Genomic DNA, 20,464 nt, shown 5'->3' with positions numbered 1-20,464 from the left:
AATTTTCATTTCGTCAAGCATATGCTGTCAGCATCGGTCGGTATTTCATTTGAATTATTGTTATTATTGTATTGTTACATTTATATTGAATTATTGTATTGTTACGATTATGTTGAGAATTTTTATTTATTTTTTTGTTACATATAATCCGCCTTGACTGAGACATGAAGTTGCCATTTCTTAAAAAGTTAAAACATACTTTTTAAATGACTGCTGATCAAGCTCCCGATTAATAGATCAATTTACAGGCTGGATAGGAATAGCATTGCAACAAGTCAATAGCATTGCAAGTCACAAATTAAGGAATAGCATTGCAATTCAATAGTCATTGGATAAATTGTTAGTTTCTTTGCAAGTTCCAATCCTGATCCCAATTGCGAAATGAGCCGCAATGTTTTTTATTGCGAATTTTATCAGCAATATATTATTAATAGAAAGACGCTAATTATTTGACGATTGTCTAACAACAATTATATGTTAGACCTTGCACATTTTTTTGTGGCAATATCATGACATTCGTTATTTCATTACTAAAAACAACAATAAAAGTGAATATTGCAAAATATAATAACATGCCGATTGACAAAACTAATCAAAAAATTAATTTTGTATCATAAGTAAAATTATAATAACAGGGTATTCTTTAGCATTCACATGAGGTGCATTTCATGTTGAAATAAATGAATCGAATTTCTACATTGAATTTTATTATAATTACTTTTACTTCGTAGCAAAGATCTTAGCAACACAAGTAAACCATATACTACACCCGTGCACCGGACACGCATATATTTTGTATTTGTATAATTTGTATAATTCGGCAGAAGCTTTTCTTTTATGCAAGTTTGATTGAAGACCAGAGCCAGCTTTTATTAATAATCTTTTTATTTTTTTTCACCGAGTCGAACAAAATTTCCTATTTCCTGCTGGCGCCGGGAGATCAAAAAACAGGTTACCGAATTACATTTTTAATGGAAGCTAGGCGCCGTTTTAAATATACAATATTTATTATCAAGCTGGTGAAGAGTTTTGCAACACTTGAAATTGAACTTTCGGAAATGACAGTAGTACAAATTAAGGATATTGTGGATACAATGATAAGAATAATATTTTTGTTTTCATCTGACGATAACAGCTGATGCATCAATCTCCTCGATATGTTCGATGATGTCAGCAGCGACGAGTTAGCAATGATAACAATCATATCTTTGTCCTCATCTGACGATAACAGCAGATGCATCAATCTCCTCGATGATGTCAGCAGCGGCGAGATAACAATGATAACAATCATATCTTTGTTCTCACCTGACGATGACAGCTGAAGCATCAATCTCCTCGATGTGTTCGATGATGTCAGCTCTGTTCGCCTGTGCGTCGTGAACCTTCACGTCTGAAGCGTCCACTTCTTCCATACTCGATTCTGATGGCGAAAAATTAATATAAGTTTGACGTAAAATAAAATAATAATATGAGTTTAAAAATTAATTTTTGAAGAGAACACTTCCTATGAGGCCAGTGTCTCCAATGTTACACATGTACATACAATGAATTTCTAATTTTATTTTTAAGTATAAAAAATATAAATTTACATTTTTATTATTATTTATTCTGTCGATTGATTCAAGCATTGTCTCCAACTTTACGCAAGTGTGCAAAATTTCAGATCGATTGGACAATTAGAAGTGCGTTAAATTTATATTATAAGATTTGTAGTAGAAAAAAAAAGAAGTGAAGTTAAAGAGAAATGTTGTAATAACATGTATTTTTCAAACATTTTTTACGGATAATCGGTGTGAAAGTGTACTACAAAATTCGAAGATATACCTTAATTAATCTAGTATGTTTTTTTATTAATTTTGTGATAAGTGATAAATTAAACTGAAGATGCACATACAAATACGTAAATTATAATTTCACAAACGTATTCATTCACCCGAGCATCCATCCCTACATAAAATGAACAAAAATATAACTCAGTACTCACTGCAGTGAGTGACAGAGAGAGCATTTTCTCGTCGACGAAAACTTGAGGTCACGGACGGACGGACAGACGGACGGATAGACAGACAGACGGACATGGCGAGCACAATAGTGCATTTTTTCCATAAATGAGAAAATGTGCTAAAAATAGATAAGAAAAACGAAGTGTGGACTAAGCAAGCAACAAAATGTACAAAAGAAATCACATTTTAAAAAATTTGTACCAAAGAAATCACATTTTAAACAAAATTTTACTAAAGAAATGACATTTTAAGCAAATTTGTACAAAAGAACGAGACGACAAAAGGTATTGACGAACCTCTCAAGTAAGGAAGATCGTAGAACTGGACCGAGGGTACGGGAGGTCTGGGAGCTGATACGAAACACATGCACAACATATATTACACAGGGGACACTCAGGTATTGCTATAATATGTTAAGTTTTTAATATAATATATATAATATGTTAAGTTTGTAGGTACCGTATACCTGATATACCCTCCTCGGGTGAAAAAATTTATTGAGGTTGGGGAGAAACAAGGACATGGGGTAAGTTAAAAATGGTAACAAATAAACTTTGTACAATTGAAAGCCGTTTGCCCAACAGCTTTGGAAGTCATTGAATAGGAGCAAGAAGACTGAAGTTGGCAGGTGCAGCACAAAACAGTGAACTAGAACATGCAGAGTAGCAGGGACCAAAATAATAAACTATGAACTAGAAATCACAACTAAGCCAGTTTAAGTTACCATCTAGTACTAGTGAGATCTATACCAAATTATAGATCACGCCAGGGTGATATCGTACTAGTGGGCGATAGGAGTATAAGACTAGTGATAATACTAACTCTAAAACCAAGACCTGTTGAAATCAACAGGTGACAAGTTGCTGTGAACTGGAATCTATATAGGGTCACTTGAAAACAGGATTACCTAAGCAAATACTTCATTTATAGGTCACTAAAGAGTAACAGTTATTACCCCATTAATCACGGAGCAAAGTAGGGCCACAACAAAACCAAATAACTTGGAAAATCATCAACACAAAACAGGACTAAAAAGTATTGCATTACTATTCAGTTAATAAAAGTCATAAAAAGAGAGTTTTGTAAGAATTAATGAACTATTGATCATTGCCATGGTGTAACAACAGCCATTAAAGTATGAGACAAGTTTTTCTCGAATAACGAAACGATGAAACAATAATCGCTCAGCCATCGCGGTAAATAGGGTGCAGAACCGGTCGCAGGGAGTGAAAAACTGTTTCACCCTTCTGTCTATTCATAATATCCATGGAATTTTTTGGTGTGTTTACAACACCAAAAAGTGTAGATGATATAATATAATTTTTTGTTTGAAACGAGAAGGAAATTTATTCTAAATTTTCCGCCATATTTACTGAGTCCCCGGAAAATGTAACGCGAAGTGTTATCATGAAATTTAATTATTTTCACGTCTGACCGCCGTGAAAATATTATCAGTTTTTAGAAAAGCTATAATTATCTTCAAATGTAGAAAACTATAATAAAATTTAGTTGCAGGAAAATTTGATAGCCGAGAGTTTACCGTAACTTATTGCGTAATTTATCACATTATTGATAAATTTGATGAACTCGCTAGTTTTTCAAAATTGATTTGTTAACTTCATGAAGCTAATAGAGGTTTTATCTAAAAATTATTCAAATGATTATCTTTCATACACATTTCACATATAAACTACGAACCAAACTTTACACTTTAGATCCTGTTTGAACATTTATGAAATCCGTGAGAAGAAAAATAGGGCAAAAAATGCATTGAAGTCTTTGTCGTCCTTTAATTTAATGAATTTTTTTAAATAATGCACTTAATTAACAACTAATACTATTATTATAATTCATTTAACTACTAATTAAATAATTATAATTATAAAATCTCACCGTCTTCGGATGTGTCGTCTTTCTTCTGAATTTTCTCTTGTTCTGTTTTAAGCTTCCTGGCGGCGGTGGGTGAAGTTTTCTTCATGATGGAGGATGGCAGACTGGTCAGAGGCTTCAGTACTGAGCTCACTATGTCGTCAATGTTCGTCAGTTTACCTGGCAAAATTATAATTATTACTATTAAGTATCTACAAGGAAATATATGGTAACTGATAATTAAACTTTTGGCATCGTACTTTGTTATCAATAACTTGGAAAGACCCAGGATTAAACGGTTAATTTGGTACAAAACTATACGGCTCTCTAAATATTTAAATTATCAGTGTGGTGTTCAAACGTAAAATTAACAATTTCTTAAATATGCTAATTAAAATTTTTTAATCAAAATTGTTACCCAATAGATTGTTATTGTTAAAAATATCTGGAAATTTGTGTTTTCAAAGTTAAAACAAATATTTCACTACAACATGAAATTTCATACAACGTACCCAAGAAGAGCGATAAGTTGTTCCTAGCTCTATCCTTCAAAGACTCCTTAGTTTGTCTCTTCTCCTCTTCACGAGTAGACTCCGGGATGCTGCTTTCGAGGTCCTCTTCATCATTAACACCGCTTCTTTCTTTCTCTTCTTGCTCCTCTTCTTCTTCTTCCTCGTCCTCATCTGCTTGTTTCTGGTCAGCTCCATCATCCAAAGTTATTTTCTCGCTTGTCCTACTAGACCGTCGAGAAGTTTTCTCGCTACACGTTCTCTCAGATTCGCTAACTTCAAAGCCGTACAGTTTTTCGAGTTCGTCAAAATCATCGGCAATTTTATTTTGATCGTTTAATATCTCATCGATATTGCGAGTGACGGTTACGTATCTCTCATCTTTCATCAAAGGCAATTCTGGGCTAGAGCCCCACTCAAAATTATCCATTTCGTTTTGGGTGTCGTATCCTGAATATTGCGTATGGAACGGTTGCCTTCGTGACATTTCTGGGCTGCTAGGCCACTCGAAGTTAAATTCATCTTCGGTTTCTTCGGCCAATTTAGGCATCTGTTTCCTATTTGATTTTGGGCTTCCATCAGACCACTCAGTTTGTTCCATTTCTGTCATCTCGGTCTCTGTTTCTGTGTCCCATTGTGTCTTCATGAAACTTGGAACATTTCTTCGTGGCATTTCAGGACTGCCATCGGGCCATTGGAATGTTCCATTGGTTTCAGTGTTGGTATTTTTCCGAGGAAGTTCTGGGCTGTGGCTTGGCCATCTGAACTCTGATGTTCCATCGTTGGACTGTTCTTCTGTTGGTGGTTGGGTTTTCCTTCTAGGAAGTTCCGGACTTCCTTCAGGCCACTTAAACTCGGTGCAGGTGCTTTCCGTTTCCGGAGGTGGCACAGCCGGTAATTCGGGACTTTTACTCGGCCACCTGAATTCCTCGTAACCGTTCTGGTGGACGGTGGCTGCCGTTGTTTGCTTCCGAGGAAGTTCAGGACTCCCGGATGGCCATTGAAACTCTTCATAACCTCCATTTGTGGTCGCGTCATTAGTCGTATTTTCAACAACATTCTTCTTCTCGTTCGAATCCAAATTGAGAGCTGAAGAATTTTTCGGAAGTGTGATTGTAACCTGAGCAGAAACTACACCATTTTGGCTCTCAGAGACATTGCACGCATCCACGTTAGCAGAGGAGCTGTTTCGGGATATATGGCACTTCTCATTTGACTTTGAGTTATTCAGGTCGGTAACTATTTTATTGCATGAAGATCGGGATCGTTTAGAAGATTTCGATTTAGCAAGTGAAAAAAATTGACCTTCTTCACTTCCAGATTCACTAGATTCAGAGGATTTTGATGATTCTTCATCAGAAGATACTTCAGTTTCCTTCTTTTGTTTTGTTCTTACCACACCATCTTGGCTGAGTTTCTCTTGTACGGACCCCTTTTTACCCAAAGTGAAGGTGTATGTTGTTTCACCGATATCGATATCAGGACCCAAAGACAACGTGTTATCAATTAAACTATTTCTCGATCCACTTCTTGATTTTTCTCCGGATTGGGACTTCACAATATTACTTTTAGAGTTTGTTTTACTCAAGCTTTCTGAGTTATTTCTAGATCTTCGAACATTAGGAAAATCGGATCTGATTCGGGAACCTGGTCGACTATCGCCTGATGATCCAATCACGTCGTCACGAGAGCCTCTACGTTTTCGGCTGAAACTCGAATTCTTCGTTTTTGACAGAGGAGACTCACCTTCACTGTCAGATGATGATGATGAAGAGGACTTACTGTTTTGGGAAGATTTACGATCACGATTACGGCGGAAAGAACCGCTTCTTCTCAAGCTATCACTCTTCCCTTTGGAATGTTTCCTCTCGATAAGACGAGTTTTTGAAGCAGTTTTTTCAAGTGACGGTGCCATTGGTGGCTTGTCATTTTTATTTTCGTCACTACTCTGTCGTTCTTCCTCTGCCAAACTTTGGATGGGCCGTGAGTCAATTATAGATCTCGAACTCACGGGTGAACCAGGCCCGCTAGGTTCATCTGCCTTGCCCCCTCGAGTCAACGGTGTTGTCCTGCCTTCTTCTCCTCTCTGCCTTCTAAGTCTTCTTAGCTCTTCACGCTTTTCTTCTTGTTGTTTTCTCATCAACTCCTGCTGTGCAGGGTTGATAATGTCCATATTAAGCACGGACTTTCTGCAATCTTTGTTAGCAGCACTGCCAGCTGATGAGATTGATCCAGTAGTAGTTGGAGTAGCCACTGCTGGGTTAGGAGAAGGGGACTTTGATTGCGAATCAGGACTGGGCTTGTCGTCTTCCCTGTTTCGAAGCCATTTTGAAGGGCCTGAAGAAACTGGGAGTGCTTCAGTGTTGGCATTTGCGTATCGGGTCGAAAGCTTGAAGGTTGGTGTTTGTGCTAGACCTGCAGTGACACTCGAAGGCTTAGAAGGTAAGGGTGCTACTGCTGCCAAGTGGCGGAATGGACGAGACGTCGTTGTGCTGGATGGCGCTAAATCGATCTTCTGAGGTTCTATAATCCTACTCTTTTCTGTAGAAACTTTTTTACAATTTTCATCCTGTTTATTTTCCTCTTCAGCATCGGAACCTTCTGAAGCTGAAGTAAAATCTGCTGGTGCTTTGTTTTTTAATTTGATGTCACCAGGGCTAAAAATAGGAAGCACTCGAACGGCGTTCGGAGAAACGCCATCTGGCTTCTTATTATCAGGTTCGTCCTTCGCAGCTTTTGTTAGCTTATCGATTGCATCCCTAAAAACGCTAGTATCTAACGACCCTTTTTTGTTTTCTGGCTTATCTATGGCCATTGTTGTTGAATTGACCATTTCGGATGTGGGAATTCGATCATTTTCTGTTCCGTAAACTCGACTTCTCCAAGCCCTTCCACCTCCGCCATCGCTGCTAAGATAACTGTTCTCCCTGCTGTACGGCTTAAAAGAACTGCTTTCACGACTATAAGATGGTCGAAACTCTCCATCCTTGAGAGTACTGTTACTTCTACTGTACGAATTATACCTGGTGTAATTATTTGTAGACGAATTGTAACCCGTGCGATAGTCAGACCCGTACCCAGAACGCGCGTCTGATCCGTAGCCGGAATTGTACCCAGATTTGTCATTAGCATTCTCACGATTAATGCGTGGTGTGTAAGATGACGGACTCTCGAAGGTATTGGAAGACGTAGTGTTGTTTGTGGTCTCACGTGACCGAGTTCTGGGTAGTGTGGTCGAAGTAGTGCTAGCTAAAGTTGACCCAGTACCACTCCTGGTTCTGGTATACGACGGAATACTTGTACTTGTAGGTATAGTTACCGTTGGGGCACCGGTATTGGTATCTCTGCTTCTTCTAACAGGAGGGTCCGGAGGAGTTGTTGTGATGGAATTTCGGGTTCCCGGTGTTGTTGATGTATCGGATATACGTGATCGAAGTTGAGCAATCCCTGTCGTGTGAGAGGGAGTAGTGGTAGGGGAAGTAGCCCTAAAACGAGAAGACGATGTAGCTGGTGATTTAGATGTTGTTTGTGGGGATGATGCACTAAAACGAGAAGTGGAAAGGCTTGAGGTTGTTGGTGTTGAGTGTGGAGACGTTGCTCCAAATCGAGAAGGTTTAGTGTCGCCAAACTTAGCAGCAATTGCGCCAACACTTTTAGGACCGTAGTCGGTTGACAGCCGACTTGTTGTGTTGTAGGACGGTCGAGATCCTGAAAAAAGAGGTTTGGTTTTGTTTAACATTTTCAAGTTTTTCAAATGTTGAAAATGCATCTGCACTTACACTTCATTTAATCTAGAATTTTCATCCTTTCGAAAGAATCATTATGCTATGCAAATCAACGGTCCTGGACAAAAATTATTATTTGCCTAAATCCTTTAGAAAATAATAATCATGAAAAGAGACCGGAATGAATAAATAAATAGATCTTTATTTAAATTATTGCTAAATGATGGGCTGAGAAGTATTGAGGCTTTCTAGCGATGAATCATTAATCCTGATGAGCAAAACGTTCTCTGATTGCTCATTTTTTAACGAGTCTTCGCGTTTTTCGCGTTATCTCACTACCAGCACTGTTATATAGGTCTCCACACATAGGGCACTGGAATATAACTTAAATGAACTACTCGGCACCGTACTGTGATGCAGCACATTTGCTTGTACTGGGATAATAACGGAACCTCACTTACCGGTACCGGAACTGTAGCCGCTGCTGCATGTACTGGGATTGTAATGAAACCTCGCTCACCGGTACCGAAGCTTTAAACGCTGCATGCACTGGGATTGTAACGGAACCACACTCACCGGTACCGGAACTGTAACCGTTGCCTGTACTGGGATTGTAACGGAGCCACACTCACCGGTACCGGAACTGTAGCCGTTATCTGTACTGGGATTGTAACAGAACCACACTCACCGGTACCGGAACTGTAACCGTTGCCTGTACTGGGATTTCAACGGAGCCACACTCACCGGTACCGGAACTGTAACCGTTGTCTGTACTGGGATTTTAACAGGACCACACTCACCGGTACCGGAACTGTAACCGTTGCCTGTACTGGGATTGCAACGGAGCCACACTCACCGGTACCGGAACTGTAGCCGCTGCCGCCGCTCACGTATCCGGTATTGTCCCTGGACCCGGAACCGTCCCGCGATACCGGACGAAGCACGGAGAGATACGAAGACCCAGCAGTCCCGGTCCCGCCATACCGTCCTGACCCATACGTCGATGTCCCGCTTAACTGAAATGCAAGAATTAAATATCTTTATGATAATTTTTATAACATATTTTATGTTTATGTTTAAAGTTTTTATGATAATGTTTATTACATTATTTTATGCTTATGTTTATAACATTATGTTTACCACATTAATTATATGTTAATAACCTTATTTTATGAATTGATAATGATTCGAAAGATCAATTTGATTTAATTATTATGTCGGAAAATTAAAATTAACGGTTAGAAACGGTTAGAAAAATGAGGGTCTTGGTTATCACCAATGCAGGACTTAATTTTTTTTGCTGATGATAATCCTAGAGGGCGATTTGAATTGATTGTGTCGATAAAGATAATGTTTCATAAATGTTAACGGTTAACAACATGATGCAAATAAATATCGAGAGCAATTTTCATAAAATTGCTCTCGATATTTGCTCGAAATTGCTTTTCATATTGCCCTAATATCTATAATTTTGGTAATTCGTATCACACAAAATAATAAGGGGCTTTCAGAGGTCTCCGCTAATATATGGGCGAAAACTTAAAGTTGAATAGTGAATTTCTCCACAGTTTTTGAGATGCTCCGATACTTGTTTAAATAACATTCGTAAGACGATGACGTCTCCGATATATAAGTGTCTTTTGTACCCAAAAACGAATACAAACATTTATTGTACCCATATACGAACACAAACATTTATTGTACCCATATACGAACACAAACGATTGTTGTACCCACATACGAACTGAAACGTTGACCGTACTTATATGCGAACATAAACGTTTATTGCACCCATGTACGAACAGAAATGTTTGTTGAACCTATGCATACACGAATACAAACGTTTATTGCACCCGTGTACGAACGCAAACGTTGATTGAACCTATGCATATACGAATACAAACGTTTATTGTACCCGTGTACGAACCAAAAACGTTTATTGAACCTATAGATGCATGAACTAATGCAAACGTTTATTGAACCCGCGTACGAATACAAACGTTTTTCTGCTTATATATGAACACATACATTCATTGCACCCATGCATGAACGATCGAGCACAAACTTGTTTGCACGCTTATATGTACTCTTAATGACGTTTATATGTACCCTTAAAAATTCCCACAATAATTCGTGGGAAATTCCTCTCGTTGTATGAATGAATGTTGTGCTTTAAATGACCATGCACATTCCCACAAAAGAAATTCCAACTTGAATTAAAATTTTGAAATAAAGAAGCGAAACCGCACTTTTATTCAAAGAAATTTGATCCAAAGTAAGTACATTTGTTGTCATTGTACTTTCAATGAATTAATCTTATTACTACAAATCACACAAAATAATTACAATGAGACCATTTTTGGTGATCATTGTATGAGGATGAATTTTTTATTCGATCATTTACCATACATTCAGGAAGAATCATGCAACACGCCTCGCACAAATATCGGGCAAACATTCATTAAAAAGTTTTAATGTAACTAAATTTTAGCAACATAGAAACAAAAACCTTATTCAGAAATGTTTTCCAATCGACGAAATTCGTTCAGAGAAGTAATAACATCAACTATCGCATAACTAACGGAAATAGTCACTTTCTTTGAGCCTCCAATTTGCTTGGACAAATATACTGCATACTTTGCATACTTTGAACAAACTTACCAAATTTAATTTTGTTATCGCCATGCCTCAGTTTTCCCTTGCGGGCACCAGAAACTGCAATGTCTGACGTGTGCCCCCAAATATTTATTTTACAATCAATTAATTGTATTAATTATATTCAACTGGAAGCGCTCCAATTAATCGTAATCAATAATATCACCACAATAACCAAGGCAAATTTGCCTACGTCGGTCAATGTTCGGAAAAAATTTTATTGCTATAGTATAGAATATTTTCTGATAAACATATTAATTGTATGAAGTTACTTGTTTGAAAATAATAGGGATTTCAAACTGTCACAGCAAATGTTCGTTTCAAAATACAAGAGCTTAGTTTGATTGGTTTCCAACTCGAATACCTCAAATTCGTTTCAAAGCCAAAGAGCCCAAATGTATGTCACTTGTTTAATTACAGCACAAACGAGGAGATCTTTCCATTCCACAAATTCAAGAGCAGAAGTCAGCTCTTATGATGAGAGACTCGTGACCGTCACACCGCAGCAAGAGCTGTGCCAAGAGTGCCAGAACTCTTGCCTTATAATCTATCAAGAGCCAAGAACAACAGCCCAAGGACAACAACAGCGTCAACGTAGACAACAAGAATAACGTGGTGACTCATAATGTAGGCGAGGAAAAAAATACTAATACCTAAATTCCACCTTCATAATCATGACACCTTAGAATAAAGAAGATAATCTATTTAAATCATATAAAACCCTTTCAAGCCCAGATTGTGCATAAAAACCTCGACACTCAATTGACTCTTGTTTAAAAAAAAATACAAAAAATAACCAGTTTGCATCTTTTAAATTTTAAGTTTTCAAGACAAATGCACTCCAACAGTGAGAACACAAAATAAGCGTTCTGCAATAACACGATCAAACCTATCTCCTAATTAGCTAACATTCCTTTTAACCGATTTAGCCAGCAACGGGAGTGAAATCCTTCAGCAGAAAGCTATTCTCGTCTTGAAATGAATTGCCATGGTTTCCTATCGTCTACCATGTTAAGAAACAAGTTCCATGAAATGACAATTTATTCGAAGGTCCCTAGTCACGTAAACTTACAGGGGATTCGTTTTGTCAATAACACTAAGAATATGAAATCATTTCATTAACTCAGAAATTTCGGCAAGAGTATTAGTTTTGGCACACAATTGCCTCGACTTCGCTCTTGCATTATACACGAATCATCTCCGCAAGCTTCTCGATGCCAAAATAAAACCATTCGTATTTCCTATCGGTTATGTAATTGCGCAAAAACATTAAACCGAACTCTATTTTTCCTTAGCTGCATAATGATATCTTCAATATATATATTCCACATTTCCATAGCGTAGACCCTTTTCGTAGGTGTGGACTAAACTTTTACACCAACACCGAGTTAAATACTGCGGCATTCGATGAAATTTCATTTGGACAAAGGGAATCCCCGATGACCCATTGGACTATGTTGGGAGAGATGCATGATGTAAACAGGCCGCACGCTAACTTCGTATTGTAGTCATCGGAATAAACGTTACGCAAGCTATTTTTACCTTGGCAATATGCATTCCCGCATGACTACAGCGGACTCATCTCATGGCTTCAGCCACTGATTTCCGTACGACTTCAGCCACTTGGCACGTAAACTGTCAAAATTTAATTTGGAGAGAACTATTCAGTTCACGGTGGAGACTTATTCTAGCGTAGAGCCTCCGCGTCACAGCGAACGTTACATTTACCTAGGCATTTGATATTGCAAGATATTTGGTATACTTCGCGTTATGGATCACTCAGTCAGGAAGACGAGTACATTAGCACCAATCAATTGTAGTTTATCAAAATGCTTTAGCGGAAATTTCTGTTTGTTAAGATATGACCACATAATTATACTGAAATCGGGTGGAAAATATGAAGCGGATGCTTCCACGTGCTCACCATAAATTTACCATTTTCGGTACCAACGAAAATAAAACTATTTCTTGGGTAACTCAAATTTTGTATTTGTTAGTCAAGACCTAAAACTCGTCCTCAAATTTTCCATACATATCAACGAAGTTAAACTTTAAAATGCATCCCATTCAATCTGAGTAAAATTAAAGCTTCTCATCAATCACGCACTGCATCAAAGTAAAAATTGGTTCTTCAACTGTTGTACTCAAACATTAAAACTATCATTCCACAATGAAAGAAGCAAGAATATCTATCGGCATGCATAGGACATCTAAATTCTTACCCACGACTTTCAGTGCAGTTTTTGGCTATCAAGACTAAACAACTGGTACAATTAAGACAGTAATCTCAATCTCATGAGCTCTAATTACTCGAAGGCCCGGAAGCCGCTCTTGCGCGACGAGCTGGAATGCTGGTCAGATCAGAAGTTGGCCGAGGACATATTCTTGCCAACCTCTTTATGTATTCCTCGTTGAGCGGCATGTAGGGGTCAGCTCTTCCAGTTTGTCTAGTCATATCCATTGCAGTCAACTCATCCCAATAGTGAGCCGCTAGCCGAAGATGTGGAAACTCTAGAAGATCCAGCATGTCCAGGCACGGATGTTCCAAAAGCTTGCCGTAGGGAAACAATTCTCCAAGCGTAGCAGCGGCCATATCGTACATCTTCCGATACTGGTCTCCCTCCGCTCTAATAATATCGTTCGTTAAAGCCAAAGACTTTGAAGTAGTGATAAACTGGTAAGCTGCTCTCATATCGTACATGCCATGGTACATCAAAGACCTTCTCAATTCTCTCAGGAAGTCATTGTGTAGTTCAGATTCCGCTGATCCAGTCAGCACGCACTGCAGTAAAGTTCTTCTTACACATGAATTTGTCAGGTGGAATACTGCTGCGTTCAACTGATCTTCTTTCACGATGCTGTTGAAAAAAGACTGATTGAGCCACTGTAAAGCAACTGGTTTGTCTCTGAGAACTCTGTGAAGTAGGCACTGAACCTTCAATGTTGAAACTATGCTCTTCGGGTTTGCCAACTGTAGCATAGTGACGAAACCGGTCACCAGCAGATACAAAATTACTTCGCAAGGTGGAACGATCAGCTGCACTTTACATTGACACGAGCAAGGATGTAGGATAGGCAACATTTCATCTATGACTTTCCCAATAGTTTCAGGGTGGGCCCCACAGAAGAGCAATGCTGCGGTGACGTAAGTTTCGTACCTCATCTCACATTGGCGAGTCATCGAGAAGCACGAACTGCTTAGTCAGAAATCCACACAAGAGATCTTGGCCACGGGAGAGATGCTATCGAAGAGTCGGAAATTGTGGGCTAAAACATTCCTAGGATCATCAATCCAGGGTACGGTGATGGTATGCATTCCTTTCAACTCCCTACAAGCAAATTCTTTAACTTCCAAATCCTGGGCCATTTAGTAGATATAATCGAGCAAGGTTCGTACACGATACGCCGGAGACACTTCAGTCTCGTGGAGTGCGGTATTAGTCGGTTTAAATGCATTACTGCGACAGGTAAATGAATGCACGAAGAGAACTCTGGGCTTCACTTTTAGTATGTTCCGTTCAAGTAGAAACGCAGAACGCACTGAATGGCCAAGCAGTTTAAAGTGAGTTCATATTTTAAGCCTTATTGATAACTAATTTTAGAATTAAATCACTACGAGTGCAGCTGCTCTTTGTGAACGCCAACATCTGTGTAAGAAGAACACACATTTTTGACATGGAAAGAATCAGAACGTTTTCTTTAAAAAAGAGGTAATTATGAGCTGCGGAAGAAAGTTTATACCATTACTAACAATAATAACGTCAAACCCTTTGGAATAACTGTAGTATGTGCACTTGGCGAGCGTCTGAACCATGTCATGCTAACGATCGCAACGTGTAAGCTGTTTTGTAGATCTTTTTTTTTAATCTATAAATCCAGAAAGTGTATTAACCAGTTTTAATCTATAAATCCAGAAAGTATATTAACAAGTAAGCCTTACTTACTAAAAAGCTTGTGCATGTGCATCCGAAGAATTTCATAACCGTGTCATACAGACGACCAAAAACATACGTCTTTTTTAATGCAAAACGAACACAGCGGGTGCGCATTTTTGAGAACTTTATATTATACGTATCTTGTACGCGAGTTGAACATGTACAAGCTGTGTACAATATTTGTATTTGTACAAAACTGGCGTACAAAACTGCTTCCGTGAGTGTACAATACTGATTTAATAACTTTTTCATGCACACCAGGCGAACGTGTACAAAACTGTATACATCCAATAGTGTACAAAACTGTACACATCCAACAGTGTACAAAACTGTACACATCCAACAGTGTACAAAACTGTACACATCCAATAGTGTACAAAACTGTACAGATCCAATAGTGTACAAAACTGTACATATCCAATAGTGTACAAAACTGTACACATCCAATAGTGTACAAAACTGTACACATCCAACAGTGTACAAAACTGTACACATTCAATAGTGTACTAAACTGTACGCAGCCAATAGTACAAAACTGAACACATCCAATAGTGTACAAAACTGAACACATCCAATAGTGTACTAAACTGTACGCAGCCAATAGTGTACAAAACTGAACACATTCAATAGTGTACAAAACTGTATGCGACCACCAGTGTACACAACTGTTTTAATAACTTTATCATGAGCGCCAGACAAACGTGTACAAAACTGTACGCGTTCACGGGTGTACAAAACTGATTTATTAATTTTGTCATGTGCGCCGGACGAACATGTACAAAACTGTACACATCCAATAGTGTATAAAACTGTATGCGTCCCCCAGTGTACACAATTCGAGCGCGCCAGACGAACGTGTACAAAACTGTACACGAGAAGTCTCGTCCAACATATATATAGGAAGCACCCGCCTGGCACTGTGCCACTCATGCGTTGGCGGTGAGCGTGTCAGGTTGTGTGGTGCTACACATGATCGTGTACGGAACTGAATGATCAGCACGCACACCCATCGTAAACATTATACTATTTGAAAATTAAATATTAGGATTTTTAAAATTTATTTGCATATTTTTCTGGGTACTGCCCACTGAATTCTGGAATGAGATTGTCAAATACTAGAAATAATTTTATTAATTAACAGATGAATCAAATCAAACTCGTTGCTCATTAAATGAATATAAATAACTAAATTTATTCGTTCAAACATTACAGCATTACATTCATTCGTACAGCATTACAGCATTCGTTCAAGCATTACAGTTCAGCCATATGCTGATGTTGCTGTACATATGTGGAGACGATGTATAAGACTACATCACGTACAATGTTAGCATCAAGCGTCGTAGATGTTTGTTTAGAATGCGTAAGGCCTTTGATGTCGGGAGTAATCATAAATATTTCCGAAGCTCAGCACACAAGCCAAGGGAACAGGGAACACATTTTCCACTTGCTGAATTTCATACAGTGAAGGGGGAACGTGAAAGTTTTTTTCTGGTTTTCGTGTTCGATTTATAAGATCATGTATACATTCTGCATTTATGCCATATAGACGATCTATATCGATATATAATATGTATATTCAATAATGTCGATCATTCTGCATTCATAAATTCCCTTTAATTCTGGTAATCAAACAATATTCGGTTTTTAAAATCGGATGAGCTTGGGCATACTATATTTTCAGCAAAAGAATAAGTTTCGGAAATTATAATTGAAATGTTATTGGATTGAATGAATGAAACTGAACAAGGAAAGTTAAAATTATGCACTAAAGGCTGATTTCAAATGATATTTGATCCGGTAGACAATTATCGTTCTGTAATTATCAGAATTTCCTAGTTTTTAGAAAAAATCATAACTAATTTTGTTTTTTACCTGAAAACCAGAAAATATGTTAGAAGTACTCTACACACAATTTTTCATCTGACCTCACTCCTCTGCTGATGTTGCTGCTGTTGAGCAAGTTGTTCTCGCATATCTTCGTTTGCTCTTTCTATTTCCTTCTCTTGCTCTTCTTTAACGATCATTCTTAGTTTTTTCATTCTCATTCGGTAGAGTTTCAAGTCCTCGAAGGTTGCGTTAGGTCCACTGACAGCCCTTTTTAACATTTTCTTCAGCCTCTGAGCGTCTGCATAACTAGTAGGTGTCACTTGAACCAATCGTGCCAGTTGAGGAGAAACTCCACTGGTTTCGACTTCTGGTTCAACACTATCGTCTCTTTCCATCATCTCTTCTCCACGCCTCCTTCTTCTTGCTCTCCGTTCGTTATTCTCCTCAGGAGTATAACGAGTAAACGCAGGCTCGGCGTTTCCATTAGGATTGGGTTGAAATTTCTGGCTTCCTAACTGGTACTGAGGAGACTGAGATCCTTCTTCCTCAGCTGCGTACTGAGAATATGCAGGATTTTTTAGAAAGTCAAACGTAACCGTCCGCCGACGGCCATCAGGGTTGTTGATAGCGGCCAACTTTTCCAAGTCAAGAGATCTCCTGTTTTTGATCGTCGACAGGTCACTCACCGCTCCTCGGTATTTCACACCTCCCGGAGCCGATCCCGTATACCTGTCAGCAAGTAATTCACTGAAGGAAGGACCATACTTACTTTCCAGGTCCAAACTATAGCGGTTCTTGGTAGGTTTGCTGTTGGCAAAGGCATGCGCGTGGCGACGAAGAGCGAGTTCCAAGTTACTCCCTTCGGCAGGGGATGAAGTGGTAGAGTTTTGGAACCCTGAGAGAAGATACTTGCGGAGTTCGGAGGTCATGGCGTAAATATATATTTCGGTATTTCCAGCCTATTCGGTAAATTAATATTTTTTTGTTTCCTCAGTTTCTTTTTCTATAGCTGTTTGTTGTTCCTTGATTGCAAATGAGAGTACTTGGAAAATATTGAGATGGACGATTCACACTTGTATTTAATTGAGCTCATTTATAACTGAAAACTCCTAAAAATATTTATACTTTTGACTTATTAACTAATGTTTTTCTGAGGAAAATTGTTCTGTTGAAGAATTTTAATTATCAATTCAACAGCTAATATTTGAAAATCATGAGTATTTGATCGTCAAATAGCAGATAAATGGAAAAATATTCCTTTTATTAAAAGAAAAATAAATTATAACTATCATCGGCGGGAAACGATCAATTTTTAAGAATTCAATATTCAATAAAAAGTGTTCTGTTTACATTGTTAATACTTCGACGAATTTGCCTACAAATGTCAATATAAATAATGTCGATGAGGGTCCTTGATTCAATATTTCACTTATTTACAATTGTAAGCAAATTTGCAATTATATTTAAAATGTTTTATGAATTCATACCAAGATCAATCAGTGGCTGATTAGTTCTCACTGATTTCATCTCATGTTCAGAGCAGAAAAAAACTTCAAACACATAGATTCTCACTGACCTGAAAATTCAATATTTGCGTACAATAAAATCTTACCAGCAATTAAAAATGTGACTATTCTTATCCTCCACTACCAACACCGATGACACCAACAGGAAAGCATTAAATGGGAAAAAATCAAATGAATTTCTAATTTTACCAGTAAGAATTATACAGCAATTAAAAATAGTTGCTATGCAACAACAGCTCGCATTCATCGCGCACTAATGCTCAGTCATCAACACTGAAGCTTTGCTCTACCGCTTCACAGTTGACACGGTATAACGATTTCGATTCACACAGAATTACCACTAACACAGAACTCAGATTTAATTATTGTGTTTTCGTTATCCAAGTTGTTAAAAATTTATTATCTAATTACGTCATTGTTGTTTATTCGCTTATCGTTAGCGTTATGTTAGGAAGTGAAGTCGACGCTTATTAGCTCGCTCGTGATTATTTATTTGATTTATTTGCTGATTTTGCTGATAGTTAATTTAATAATTATTTAACGTTAATTTAATAATAATAATAAATAATTTATTAATAATTGAGATAATTATTATTGCTGATTTTGCTGATAGGTACTTTGCTGATTATCATTACCTTAACCTTGCCTCTGTGCTTACATCGCGCTCAAACCGTGTTTAAAAAAATCTTGCTTTTATTTTACTTAATTTGAGTTGTTGTCATTTCGTTTTGTCCAAATAAATTGCATGTTAGCGCTTCTGAGTTCGTTCGTTTAAGACTTTATTATATACTTTATACTATAATTGATAAATTCAATAAAATAACGATTAACATATTGACCTTAGATGGCCCACTCTGACCAAGTTTCGCCCGGCAAAAGGGCGTATCAGTGCTACGTACGGAAAATGTGTCAATATTTGTACAATGTGACCCATACATTTTTCTGAGTGCACCACTTGGTTTAGATAAAGACCACAAGTTCGGTTCAGTGACCTCATTTTTTTAACATTATACCACGAGTTCGGTTCAGTGACCTCATTTTTTTAACATTATACCACGAGTTCGGTTCAGTGACCTCATTTTTTTAACATTATACCACGAGTTCGGTTCAGTGACCTCACTTTTTTAACATTATACCACGAGTTCGGTTCACTGACCTCACGCCCACAATAGAAAAGCAATATGGCGGCTCTCTGTGGCCGCATGCTCTAGCTTTACAATAAAATCTTTGCTGTACTAAATACTTTGCGACCGCAACTTCTATTTGCTGCTGACCGCTGGCAAATAGCATTCTTGGTCAGCGGGCCTCTTGGCACTGCAAGAAGAGTATTCTACTGTGTCGTCTTATTGTTATTTCAACTGTGATCATTAAACGTTTTAGGATTGAGAAAAATTTGTCAATTATCATTTATCTTATTTAAATTTATCTTATACTTGGGTGCTTGTTTGATCAGTACGAGATATATAAAAAAATTATCATAGTATGATAATTTTAAAGAAAAAGTATTCTTTATTAATTTATACTGGAAATATTGATAAGATCTGAATCAAAAATAGCACAGCCGAGTTAAATTAAAATAGGCAAACTTATATTTAAAAAAAGCTTTTGCTAAGATTCTAAACTGACATGCCCATTGTTCAAAGTTCTGATTTATTATCATTTGATTTAGTTAATTAACGGATTGCATTGTCAAAAATGGTATATCATTAGATTTTATTCGAGGTTTCTATAACCTAACACTAATTTTCTGAACCGGTCTGAATCGTTCTCCATTATTCAGACACTTTTATTAACGTTCAACCTAATAACTTCGAGACTATTTTCCCATTATAAGACAAATCTTTACCACTTGTATTCATAGATGAGATTTTTATAATATATAAATAGATCAACATAATAATATTGCAGTAAAGAAGAAGAGCAATATAATTGTCTTCATTACCACAACGAAGAGCATTATTAACTATCGCAAACATGCGTTCTACACGAGTGCGCGCACCGATTAAATTAATGTATTTAAAATTCATCTGGTTCATTTGTAATTAAATTTTCTTTCGTAATTCGCACTCAATAGTATTCAGCTTGAACAATCTTACAGTTAATACCTGAACTTGTGCATTATTTTCATCGAATTTATTCCTATTTTAAACAAAATCTTGTTTTAGGAATTCTCAAAAAAAATCTTCATAATTGTTTTAGGATTGGTAATGTTTTGGTTCTGTGTTTCCTTTGCTTTATAACATTTTCTCTTCAAATTCTCACTGTTGGTTTTTACTCGCATATCATTAATACCAAACTGTGTGTTTTTTTCAAATACACATATTTAATAAACACAACTGTGATCTTTTCATCACACACACATATTTGTACACAAAACAATAATTTCATCTTCAGATACACATCTTTTACACA

General features: G+C 37.4%; 1 protein-coding gene across 1 annotated transcript in view; it reads right to left on the bottom strand.

The window, feature by feature from the left end:
- The window catches only part of LOC108677762 (serine-rich adhesin for platelets), a gene marked incomplete at its 3' end in the record, with an annotated part of 50,628 nt that extends 32,950 nt beyond the window's left edge, over positions 1-17,678 (bottom strand). Inside the window, exons 1-6 of the mRNA XM_047881014.1 lie at positions 16,625-17,678; positions 8,963-9,122; positions 4,385-8,089; positions 3,897-4,052; positions 2,300-2,353; positions 1,306-1,420 (exon numbers count right to left, since the gene is read on the bottom strand). Of these exons, the coding sequence (XP_047736970.1) occupies positions 1,306-1,420; positions 2,300-2,353; positions 3,897-4,052; positions 4,385-8,089; positions 8,963-9,122; positions 16,625-17,455 (5,021 nt within the window). The remainder of the gene's footprint in view (positions 1-1,305; positions 1,421-2,299; positions 2,354-3,896; positions 4,053-4,384; positions 8,090-8,962; positions 9,123-16,624) is intronic.
- Between the last annotated feature and the right edge of the window lie 2,786 nt (positions 17,679-20,464).

Source organism: Hyalella azteca, unplaced genomic scaffold (genome assembly GCF_000764305.2).
Source record: "Hyalella azteca isolate HAZT.00-mixed unplaced genomic scaffold, Hazt_2.0.2 contig6845, whole genome shotgun sequence".
NCBI lineage: Eukaryota > Metazoa > Arthropoda > Malacostraca > Amphipoda > Hyalellidae > Hyalella > Hyalella azteca.
This window is presented reverse-complemented; position numbering and strand designations above follow the sequence as displayed.